General features: G+C 38.7%; 1 protein-coding gene across 4 annotated transcripts in view; it reads right to left on the reverse strand.

The window, feature by feature from the left end:
• Positions 1–13,225, reverse strand: part of EVI5 (ecotropic viral integration site 5) — an 85,410-nt gene that overhangs the window by 62,898 nt on the left and 9,287 nt on the right. For all 4 annotated transcript variants that reach the window (XM_082312484.1, XM_082312483.1, XM_082312481.1 and 1 more), the window contains exons 2-5: positions 9,102–9,331; positions 4,764–4,953; positions 1,413–1,637; positions 307–381 (exon numbers count right to left, since the gene is read on the reverse strand). In XM_082312484.1, coding sequence (XP_082168610.1) covers positions 307–381; positions 1,413–1,637; positions 4,764–4,953; positions 9,102–9,250 — 639 coding nt within the window. In that variant the 5' untranslated portion in view covers positions 9,251–9,331. The remainder of the gene's footprint in view (positions 1–306; positions 382–1,412; positions 1,638–4,763; positions 4,954–9,101; positions 9,332–13,225) is intronic.

A 13,225-nucleotide genomic window follows, 5' to 3' on the forward strand; every position in this document is an offset into this window, starting at 1 on the left:
AGAATCGAAATGAGATGTTCCTTAATAGTTGAAACAACATTCACCAAAATAGCTTGCAAGTCTGCAATCCTACCTTAGCTCTGAGAAATAAATGTATTCTCCCACTCAAAGATGGTATCTTCTTGGCAAACAGAAGCACAGAGAATAAATCTCATTTGATTTGCAGAGTAAACAGCTGCCCTTGACAATTCTGTTGTAACAAAATGACTAAGGACAACTATTATAAAAATTCCCAATAAGCCACTATGATATATTACGCATTCTAGCAGGGATTTTAAAGGTTCACATTTTTAATGTCATGTTTACCTGCATAAGCAGTAATCCAACTATAAAGGCGCTTCCTTGACAGTATCCAACCTCACGATCCACCAAAGAATAAGCCTAGGAAATAAAGTTTTAAGACTCTCAACAATTAAAACCTCATTATTAATAAAAAGCAATCATAGTTCATGCTGTTATTTTACTAATAGCTTACTCTTCCTCTCCCAAATCCAGCAAGGACAGACATTCTACCCAGAAGTTTTAGTCAGATATTCTAGTTGCTACCTGCTGCTGCAAAGGGGTACAAACTCTGCTCTCCAATAGCCTACAAAGCTAAAACTAAGGCATACCTGAAAAAAGATCCATGCAGTTTTCTACTACAGGAATTTGCCAAAAGATAACAGAGACAGCTGGCATATAAACTGCACAAGGCTACCACTTTTATAGGAGACAGACCTGACAAAGAAACAACAGTTCTTTTCAGAAGAATTACACGCTGCAGTTTTATTTACAGGTGGAGGAAATGGGGTGCTCTCCATGCACGTTGTATCTTCATTTTGGAGTTATGGAAGCTACTATGATTTGGAAACCTGTCAACTTTTCTGTTGAAACTGTCGCATGGAAATCATCTTTCAAAATTTAAGCTCTAGGACAATGAAGACAAAATAACACAAAACTTAGTTTTATGGCAGCATTCTCATTTTGTGCTTGGGCACTGTAACAGCTGCACATTAGCTTGTAGCTGCCATTTGCTGCTACCACTTGCAGGTTCAGAAACACTTGAAAACTGAATGCTAGCTTTGATTTACAATGCTCTTGTCTTGGTCAACATTGTTTACTTTACTTCATGGCACACTTTATCCCATTATACTATCAGCAGTTAGCATGTGACTTTGTTTTAATGCAAACTTAGTAAGTTTTTTAAATCTCTTAGAAGTTAAAACCCTTAACTATAGGAATACCATATTTGAAAGCTATCTTTGAAACTGCCATGTAATTTGTTAAACCATTCCAATGTTGAGCAGAATAAGTTTAAAAAACTTAAACACAAGAAACTTATGCAAGTTCACTATATACAAGGCAAATTATTTTCGAAACTTCTGTGCACATTCTTGCTAATGTATTTTTCAAGGGCTGAACTACTGACTTACCTTCATTACATTGAACAAGACCTCCTGTCCAAGGCTGTCTTTTTCTTTAAAAAAATCATGTTCCGGGTATGTTCTAGCAATGTCCCTTCTTATTAATTTCTCACAAGGAGACGTCATTTTCAAAAGCTCTGAATACTGATCCTTAATTGGCATGCTTTGAGCACTGCATAAAAGTTGCCAAACAATTGCTCTGAAATGATGAGGTATCCCTTTTCGAACAAGCTCCTAAAGTATAAAAAAAAAAAAAAAAAGAAAAAAGAAAAAAAGACACAAATTCATTTATATTTCCTGAAAATATAAACATAAGCCTAAAGAACAAAACATTTCAACAAATTAAGTTCCTCACAACTTCAGAAAATGTTTACATCATGTCATAAACCAATCATACAGTTTATAATGTGTAAACCTCGATTTTAGTGTGATAGATTGTTAGCTAACAAAAGCAAGGAGACTCTGAATCATTTTCAGTGCCTAAATTAGCTCGTGAAAGTATTCCCCTATTCATAGTAAGCTACTTGAAAAACCGAATAGTCAAGTAATTTTAAACAAGAACTCCCATTACCCAGAACTTAATACAGTTGGTTTTGTATTTCACAAAAGATGACTGAAGATAACACCCTTAATTATATTTGTAGTGATTGAGATATAAGAAATCACCAATTAAAAATTATTTCCAAGATAGGTAAATGATAAAAAGTGGAACTGTAGCACAACCACCTGCAACAAAAAAAAATTGCACAGTGCTACTATCAGAACTCACTTGACAAACTTGACAAGTTGTGTCTGATTTCTCTGGTGTGCTGGTACGTCAAAGTTCTCTTTTAAGAAAGTATTTAAATGTAGTTTCAGACACTGGACCAAGGAAACATTAAGGTGACATCTACTGAATTAACTAAATTTACTTTATCTTCCCTGAAAAAAAAAAAATCAGCTAGGTACTATACAATTCAAATCTTCCCAGAACAACAGATCCAGGAACCTTATACTGTTTAGAAAGCACAAGCAGAAAGTAGTCTTGTTGCTTGATCTGAAAACTGAGGAGAAAAAAAAAAAACAAAACAAAACACAGTGTGATTCAGGAAGTTTACAGACTGTCTGAGTGGTACTTTCTGCAACTAGGATCAGTCTGGCCTGATTGTCTTTTCAAGACTGTTCCTTTAATAATTTTTTGTACCTTAAGAAGTGTCATCAAGTATTCTGCCTCCTAAAGGATAGTTTCATTCGCTAGTATTTATTCTGAAGCCAGAGTAATCTCCTGTTCTTCAAAGCTTCCTCTTTTTCCTGTTTGTTCCAAATATTTCTCCTACTTCTTCAAACATTAAGATTAATTAATGCAACAGTGATAACTTTTAAAGAGACTCTTGCTTTTGAGTTTTGTTTTTGTTAAGCTTGAAATCTACTGCAGGAATTTTGCATCACTGACCTCAATTTTCTAATATCCCTAAGATCTCCAGCCTTCTTCAGAACCATCCTGGTAACGCCATTCCACCTGTTTGTCCCATCTACGACACAACTACGACACCCTGTGTTATTCCCTAAAAGATTTCCAACTCCAAGACAACCACCCTATCGCATCAGCTTTCCACATCTGTCTCTAGCGATCGTTTGTCAACAACGCACTATCAGATTGTAGATCAGGCATCTAAAGCCTCAAGGGCTACTAGTAACGAAGCGTTAGCAAACTGGTTTCCTCCTTTAAGTTACCATGCACCTGCTCGACAGAATGACAGGGTTAATCCCTCCAACGTTCCTAAAGGAACAGCAGGGAAACACACCTACTAAGCGGCACTATGATGATGCTACTCTACACAGCATTATGCACACTGAAAAGCAGGACTTGAGTCGTCCTTCAGAATCCCTCCATAAACAGAGAGCGAGTTCTGAAGCGGATCGAGAGACATAAGGGTGGAACACATCACCGATGCAGGAAGGTGAATACACGCCTATGTCTAACACTTTAAAAACTTACCAGATATCTAATAACTTAAGACCAGCTTTTACAGCCAAGACAAAAAAGATACCTATGCTGCTAAAGTCATACCTACTGGCACAATCAGGAAATAGGTATGGATGTTCTGGTATTCCATCGTAAATGCAGAATGACACAGTTTAGGCTGACTTTCGACAAAGAAAATAAAAACAAAAAAAAAATATTGAGAATTATTTAACCAGCAAAGGAAAACTCACTAGCAATATAATTAAATATTTACTGAAAGTTAGTCAAGTACTCCCCAAATTATACTTTGCCAGCTGTAAAAACAAGTGATACTTGTGACACTTTAAAACATTCAAATGCAGGCAGTTCAAATGAATTCTATCCAACCAGATCTACTTATTACCATCTCACTTCTCCTTTCTCTTGCCAGGTTCATGTGGCCGCCTTTTCACGGCCTTTTGGGAATACCTTTCCAGAAACTGTTTTCCCTACGCAAGCAGGAAGCCTGGAATTCATTTTCTTCCCTTTTTTCCTCTCTCAAGTCATGTTCTCTCTTCGCAACTGCTTCACATAAAAGATACTTTACTTTAGCCCATTGTTCTGCCTTCCCACAACCTATTCATATACACACATTTCAAACTGCTCAAAAGACCTGGAAATTTGTATTCTGCACATAAAACTGCAGACTAGAGCCAAAAGAACCAAAGCAGAACAGACTGGCCTACGAACAAAAAATCCCACGCTGCTGTACTTGCTGCCTCTGAAACATGGATATGTTCAAATGCCCTAGATGCTTTTTAGTTTCAATTTAAAGTGTAATTGAATTCCACCTCTGTACATGTGCACAACTAAGCCAGACTGGACGCAAACTGGTCAAAGCTTGTCCAGTCCACTCAGAATTTAGAAACTATGTGTTCTTCTCCTTAAGGTCATCCCTGGGGTCAACACACTTGGCATGCACAAAAAAAAAAAAATGAACTCAGAGCCTTATACAGTAGAATTATCAGCTCTTCTAGAAAGAAAGCTTTAAAAAGACAGCTGCTTAGTGGGAAAACAATCATCGCACCCAGCTATCAGATGCCCTTAAGTGGGTTTTCAGTAATTCCATTTTGGAAACATGAAGCAAATCTTCCCTATATTCATGGGAATCTCTCATTAGAGGTAGACTAAAAACTTTAGTATTCAAGGTATACTAAATGCATTTAGTTTTCAATAAGAGACATTTGCTGGGCATAACTGTTACCGAAGTCTGGTAACAGTTACATAGGAAGCACTAAAGCTTAGGGATTGAAGCAGATTCAGCTGGAAGTTTCTATTACATATTTATTTAAAAAAATAAGACCACGAGGAAGATAAACCAGTATCACTTCTATCACATTACAAATATACCCTAAAAAATAGTGTCCAACTACTACCTTAACTTGCTTTTCTTTCTTTTTCCGTACATCTTCCCATTCATTCACAATCCTCCCCCACAGGATCCATGAGTCTTCTTCAAGATGGCTGAGATTGCTAGAAGCTGATGAACTAGATACAAGAGAAGATCCACTATTTCTTCTTGACCCATCTACTGACCGCAAGGATTTGCTATCTGTTTCCAAGAGTCTGCAAAGAAAGCACACAAAAAACAAATTTGAGTGCTTCTAATCACAGGACCACACTACTAATTGTCTTTTTAGAACTCGATTCTTCCAACCTCTTTACAAAGAATGCACCCAAAGGTTCAGCGGAACAGTTTTTCCAACATCCATTTGTACTAAATTTGAAAAGAAGAACGGGTCGATGTTACTGTTTCTTCTTGAGATCTCAACTAATTCTGCAGACAGAAGAACAGCTCACATTGCAGCCTTTTAAGAAACGGATAAAAATGTTATATTGTGCATCGACAACACTAAAAGAACGGAGATTTTAATACAAGTGTTCTGTGGTCTCATGAACTAAATCTTAATACATAAAGATATCAAATTAGAGAAAGTACAGAAGCATCGCAAGTCCAACACTTTTACACATTCATCAACTGGAGATTAAGAGTGCTAGAGGGAAGATGCACAAGTTTTGTTTTGAGGCATAAGTACCAGCAAGAGGGCTTTGATTTTACCAGCAACAAAAACCTCACAGCTGTTGTGCATCATACTGACAGAGCGAACATAAGAAAGTGAAATATCCTCAGTGACAGTGTCAAATGTTAAAGTACTGCAAAAGAGACAATAATTTTAAAGAACAGACAAAGAATTAGCCTCCTAAAGTTCTACCTGATTACACTTTTTTTTTTTGACAGTGTAAATGCAGACGGAATAATTAAGACCTGAAGCAATATTAAAACACCTGACATTTGCTGACAACTGTTCACAAATCAACATCATGTTTTATAAATGCATGGGAAAAATCTCAGACCTAAAGAATGAGGAGCAGGCAACAAAAGTGGTTAGTATAGCTAATGAATGTGTAATTAAAGCCTGGAGTTCGGATGTGGGAACTTCTGGGGTGCTCAGGGAGCAAGGGATACATAAAGATGTGCCAAGTGCTGGACGAGTTGCTGAAGAGACTTCCCTGTCAGCTGGTTGCTATGGCCATCAATTTTGCAAGGAGCTGGCGATTCTGGGCAAAAAGGCAAGCTTTTTCCTCAACTAATATTGAACCCCATAAGCAGGGGGAAATTTTTTAGACCACATGTTAGGTAAGAGCAAGAACTCAGACTAACTTGAAAGAGTGTTTTGCTACCTCAAGAGTTTCATTTGTGCTTTAACTTCCAAGAATTCCAACATCTGTACATCAGAGTGAACTGGTTGAATAATTTCTCAATGCACCTGCAACCCCGCCCCCAGCATTTCAGCAAGGTCAGGTTAGGTTTTAGATATTTAATAAATTATAACCCGAGTTATATTGCACCTGAGATCGTATACAAATCTCAGGATACCTACAATTTTTAAGCTCTCTGCTACAATGGAGGTATTTATGCCAGCTTTCCCTGTTCCCAGCTTTCACCTACTGGTATTTATGGAAGTTAGGAAAAAAAGGAATTTAATTCACGAAGACAACTAGTACAGTCTCTGCAGTAGTTATTTTGTTTGAAAAAGGGTTAAATAGTAGTGCCTTTGGAAAAAAAACCCACCAAGCTTTTTCAAGACCGATTTTAATGTAGTCCATATTAAGGGAATGCAGAAAATCCTGTTTTGAGAAAGAAATTTAAAAAAAAAAATCCATTTTTAATATTTAGAAACCTGGTCCATACTGATCCGTAATGAAAATGTACAGTTTGGAACTCCTCCTCTCAACCTGAGACAGTGCCTAAAGATCAAATTCAAAGTAATCACAGAGGAAAAACAAGCACAGAATAAACATCACAATTATAAAAACCAGGTTCTAACTAGTCACTTGCAGTTTTCACAGCTTTCTACAGAAGTTATGCTAAGTTTCTGTAATTTGACCTTACCTGGATAAACTCATTGTCCTTAGATTTGAAAACAGGAAGATCTTTTTACAGTAAGTAGGGAGTTCTGTGGCGTTTAGTCACTGTTATCTTTCACTTAAAACTTTGTAAATTATTTACGAATGCCAAACAGCTCCACCAGGACTCTGGACCGAGCTACCTCGTCATTCTGAGGGGACTTTCAGTGTAACTGGATTACAGAATGCTACAAGACATAGCTTGATACAATTTGAGTTCTTTCCATTCCTAGCTGTTTAACTAATTCATATTCTCCTTACTGACATAAAAGCCAACAATGAAAAGGAAACCTTTAAAAATATCCATCACCAGCAATTCTTCCAGCAAGCAGAAACAAGAATAGTTCCCTGTGTTCCGAGTACAATTCCTTGTCAACAAAGTGCCACTGTGCTAAAGTGCAGATTCCAACTGTTCTGAAACCACGGGGCACCCAGCATAAGAGCATCAAATTTCTGTATTAAAGTGTAGTATCTCACAAGAAAAGGCACACTGGATAGGATAGCCTCTGATTAGAATTCACACAGAGGACTACTGTGGGACTGAACAACAGGTCTGGCTAAAATTAAATAAAACCAGATGAGATTTACTAAATGAAGAAAGCTGACTTGAAAAAGAAAGGCTAGCAAGCCCAAGCTCACATTCTTCTTTCAACAAGCAAACTAGTCTAACTGTGGGGCTTAATGAGATGACTCTAGATGTAAAGACATTACGCTCTAACACAGATAAGCGGTCCAAAGAACAGATATTACTGCTTTTCAAATAAAAGTTAGTCACTTAGTCGTGAACAGAGCTGAATGCCTCAGATTAAATGCAAATTAGCACTCCCTCTTATTTTCTCCTTCTTTTGATAAATTTTCATTTGCTACCAGCACAGCAAAAATTACATATAGTTCATCTTCGAAGGAGAGACAATCCCATAAACCACAAGAAAAAGAGGGTGAGGTGGTTCTAGAAGCTGCCTTCCATTCTCAGCCAAGAACTAGACAGATATAACAAGTTCCCTGTAAGTTGTATCGCTATTAGGCTGCAGAATACAAACATGAGAGAAGACATGCCAGGTGACACCATGGCATTAGCCCCTCCTCCTCCCAGTTACTCTTCTCCTCTACTGACAGTTACTACCCTCATAACTGAACCAGCAGAATAAAAAACCCCCAAGTACCTCAACTGCCTCAGTGCAAAGTCCAGCATGGTAGCAGAAGGTGGAACAGAAGCCAGTTTGAACCAAACTATCAAACTCTGCACTTCGCTACAGCACAAGGGATAGCAATCTGCAGTAGGTATCAAAGCCCTGCAGCTATCTGCTAAGTCTAAAACCTATTTGGAGTTCGAGTTCTCCCTTTACAGTCAACCTCTCGTGAGCTACTGAAACGTGCTCATCAAATACAACCAAATTTTGCAAGAGGCCAGGTGACTTAGAAGTCCTGCCTCAAGAGTGCAAATAAGTATGAGTTCTGGAAATTCAGCATTAAGAAATCATACATTCCAATTTTATTTCTTCGTGAGATTGCCAATTTGCAATCACTGTGCATGTCAAGAGCAACTGATCCAACTGAAAGTCTCATCTCGAACTGGAGATGGTGCAGATAGATATACACTCATGGAAAGGCTGCCAAGAAAACGGTTGCTTACTATACAAAAAAAAGCCGGGATGAACAGAAAAGACTGATTAGGAATTTACTTTTCATGAAATTAAGACATTATGCATCTGCCACCATTAGCATAACAGCAGGATGCATCTACTATTTCTTGCAAATAAAGATGGCTGAACACTGTTCCATCTCTAAACAGAGCGGGTTATACAGTGGAAAGCAAGAACTGGGTAAAAGTGGAAAAAATAGAGAAAATGGAATTCAGAAATCTTTAACATTTCAAAAAGCTAATAGAAATTACAGTTTTGATCTAAGAAGGTGGGAAGGTTATATGAAAGTTTCATCCCTGAGATACTCTATTTTAAATACAGTTGGACTTGATGATCTTAAAGGTCTTTTCCAACCTAAACAATTCTATGAAACTGGATACTGAAAAATCACATGGCTCCAGTGTACTTTCTTAGGATTAGAGGCAGCTATAAACACTCCTGTAAAACCAGGAGAGAAAAAACACCTTTTAGAGTTCCACAAAAAAAGAACTTTTAAAAACATAGCACAAGAACACAAGTTCTTAAACCTTGGGGCCTTGAAATTGAAATGCTGTGCCATTAAGTTTTACCTAACCCCCCTTTTACAGCCTCTGTGCTGAAATTGCAATAAACCAATTTTAGTCTCATTACTGTACTTTGAAGACCAAAAAGTTTTCCATTCACCTGTTCTGTTCCTCAAGTTTAGCGAGCAATTCTAAGTCGTCTGGACTCAGCTGTGTTGGTGAGGATGGTGACAAGGCGGGTGTAGACAGGGTGGTAGAGGAGGATGTAGTGTGTAACGAGGCAGATGGACTTGCCACCTGACTGGCCATTTGACTGACGGTGTGCGATACAGTGTTCTTCACCCATGAGAGAGTAGAGCTCAGCTTTCCTGCAACCTTGCCTGTCGCCACCTGCGATGACAAAAAGAAGAGGATGCAATAGTTGTCTTATTTAAATATTTTTTCAGTAAACCTGCTGTCACTGAAGAGAGGGGAAAAAAAATACAATATGCAAGAAGTGACATGGAGATTATTTATTTTTCCAGCACACCCAGGACTGTCAGAAGCAACAGAAGCATCAACAGCAACACAATATCACAGAAGTAACATGCAAATATGCTGCTAATCCACAAAGAATGACTCAGAGGAATTCCTGAGGCATACTCACAGAGGTCATTTCTGCAGTACAGAAATACCACAGGATCCAGGATCAGCTCAGACTTCCCATTACAAAAATAAATAGAAATAAAAGCTTATTTTAAAACATTTTGATAAACTAATAATGGCACAGAAACTGTAGAAACATAGGTCTAGAAACAGTCAACTACTTTACTGTTGGACACTGGAGCAGTACAAGTATATTGATGCAAACACCCCAGCCCACCCACTGCTCACCTCCATTAATCCCTACAGCGGCAGGACGGAGGAGCAGGGGCACCGCATTTCTAACCTACACCAAAGCAAAAGATCCTCTAGCATCTGCCAGCGTGCAGAAAACAGTCACAAAGAATTTATGCCCGTGAATCTACAACGGCTCCTGAACATCTTACATTAAGGCCTCGTGCTGCCAGCTCTTCTTCCTCCCTTTCTCTTCAGATCGCCCCTACACCAAGTGTCCTTGATCCCTGATGCCACTGCCAGCACCTTGACGATCCTGGGGTTTGAGAGGGGTCCTGGAGGAAAAGTGAGAGGTGCCACTAGAGCAGAAGGGAGCTGTGAGCAGACAGTCAGGGAAACTGCGGGTCCAGGAATGAGGAGGTTAACTGGGGCTCATCATAATCTCCTGCTACTTCTTGACCAGCGTTATGGGGTAACGCAGCCTAACAGATTCACTGATCGCTGCAGAAGAAAGAACTGCAGCGCATGGAGTTATTTTCTAATGGACCCCTCACTTCAGCTTCCTTCAGCAACTGAAAATGCAAGAGACTTTGACGTACAGCGTTCACAACAGCGTTCAATTCCTCCCCTGGCCCAAGTCAGATCAAATCTAGATGGACCTTAAGGAAAGAGCTAGCTGCCTAGCAAGAGGTTAAAACTTCTCAAAACCAAGGTCGAAGAGGAACTTCCTTTGAAGTGGTGCTGCTGGCAACTATTTCTTTTGACCTTTGCTGACTTCCTCAAAACACTGAATTGCTCAATGGTTGTCACAAACAATTCTGCAGTACAGCCTATAGAATAATTGCTAAGATACTAAAGACACTGAGCTACAGAAAAAAAAATCCCTTCCCAAGATCCTCTAACAGAATCTAACTAAAGCAGAATTTCAACTGGAAAAATAACTCCATCTCAGCACACCATGCGTTTACCTTGAAGCACAGTACATAGACTGAGAGGTTGCTAAAGCAGAAGCTTTTATTTAGATACAATGCTACAATTTTTTGTGAATCAAAAAAATCCAGCAGTATTTTATTTTCACATCATATCAAAAGGAAGACAGACCGAATGCCTCCAGAAACAAGAGGAACACTACAGGCCAAACATGACACAGCAGTACCCAATCTCCCCACTGCCTCTCCACCAGCAACATGACACTTAAGAGCTCTCCCAGAGGACTGCAAAGAGGTTTCCAATTTCCATATGCTTAACATTCATTCTGGAAATGGTAACAGATTTTGCTAGAAATCTTCCGATGCAGGGATACAAACCACAGGCAGGAACAGTAAGGTCACAACGTAAGAACCAACTGGAACCTTTCCGATGCTTGTGTCACCGTTGGACAGGAAAGTTCACGTATATCAATACGTTTTAAAAAAACCCAAACCAACACGTGACCTTTTAAAGATAATCTTTGATTTTACAAAAAAAAAAAAAAAATCACTCTCAATACTAGCATTTGCCACTATCTTTTATACAAGAAAGGAATAAAAATTGCTAGAGATTTCAAAATCTTGTTTAATACATTCATTAATATTTCACTCAGTAGATGTCCTTTGCTCTCTATTGCTACGAAAGAATAACTTATTGCTGTTTCACTTTGAATAAGATAGCATTACGATAAAGGTAACTCATATATCTCACTTAAGAGTGATTATTTTCTCAAAGGCTTTAAACTGCTTAAAATATGACAAGTAATGCAACTACGCCAAAAATAAATGTTGGCAGAAACAGGCCCAATCTTAAGAACGCAGCAAACTTGACTGCCATACACAGCGGGTTTTAAGAGTCACCCATTCTAAGAATTTTACACATAAATATTAGAAAAGCAGTGATTTTGAGTAATACTCTGTGTGACAGAAACAGGAAGAGAAAGTATACAACCAACTTTTATCTCTTTACAAAGGAAAGTAACTAGGAAGACTTAAGAACATTCATTCACCAACACACCACTAGGCATTCAAAAATTAATGCAAAGGTTTGTAGAAACCAATGATGTGAAGAATACTAAGAAAAAGTATGGTGAAAAAAACCACGCAAGCCAGCAGTTAAACCAGAACAATGGGTCTAACAATACTCCTGTTTCTAAAAGCAGTTCAGAGTTTCCTTAGAACGTATTCAGAGAATTCATACCAAAAAAAATTCCTAGTCTGAAAGCATTAACACGTATAACAATCAAAATGCACAACTGCAAAAAGGAAATGTTTGAAGATCAAAAGGCTCGCAGTGAAATTTGCATCAAACACACATGAAGAATTCGTTTGGGGATAGCAGCTACGGCAGTCACCCAAGGCGAAGCTAAATTAAGAAAAAAAATTTCTCATATAATAGCTAACTAGTCAAGCCCACATCCCTTTTGCCAGGCATTTCCAGAGTTTCCTAAAAATCTAAAGCCAGCCCTCAAATTGTCAGCACCAGTGCAGACACCTGGACCTAGACATGAAGGCATTTAGTATCAGCTCGTTATCCCTTTCCCTAAATAGGATAGAGTAACAAGATTTCCGTATTTCATCATTTCTCCTATGTTAACTTCAAAATCTATATTCAGTGACCGAAGATTTCAGAGAGTTATTCTGTGACAAGTGACTTTAGGCCTTCCAGAAAACAGGTCCCTGGAATTTGAAAATGAGAAAACCTTGCTAGGAGCACCACACCAGTATTCTTATCAAGACGCACACAGTGCTCCTACACTTGCCCTTCCAACTCTTTACCCTTCTCTTAATGAAGAATGAAAATCCCTGCTATGTGTCATAAGGTTTTCAACTCTACGTACGCTATTCCATCCAACAGGGTAGCTGCACTTAGCCACCGCTAAACCACAGAGCACTGCTACTCCCCACCTTTCCGCCGACGATCCCTGCAGCAAGAAATCCGTGTCCCACTATGGAGACAACACATACGCGTAGTACAGAAATGAATCCTGCTGGCTCCCAAGAGATAGGTACCTCTTTCCTCTGGCAGCACAAAGGAATGAGCTGAAGGTTTCACTCTAGCCCCTTCTGTGAAACTGGGGCTCCCCATTTAAAAATCACAGAGCTATCAGCTTGTTGAAATTAGTCCTTCTGCCTTTAATTATACCAACAAGGATAAAGTCAGTATGAATGATGGCGGATACTTCCACTGGGTATCACCAACTCCAGGAAACACAGGAAAATCTGGATGAGCATTTGGTTTAACACCTCCCTGCTTTAGAGTCGTGATTTTGCTAACACAGCATTCCGGAAAGACTCAAGAAAGCCAGTATCGTTAAACCTTTAATCTTTTCTTTGTGTTTTTGGACAGAGTCTCCTCAAGGATTTCCTAAACAAATGTTTCTTTTAAAAACTGGTTATTATTTAACCACTGATATTTCTGCAGGCCTGCAGCAGTATCTCCCTTTTGGCTACAACAACGATGCTCTGCAGTTATGAAGCGTCCTTCCCTTTGCTACTC

This window comes from Platalea leucorodia, assembly GCF_965183815.1.
Source record: "Platalea leucorodia genome assembly, chromosome: 5".
Taxonomy (NCBI): domain Eukaryota; kingdom Metazoa; phylum Chordata; class Aves; order Pelecaniformes; family Threskiornithidae; genus Platalea; species Platalea leucorodia.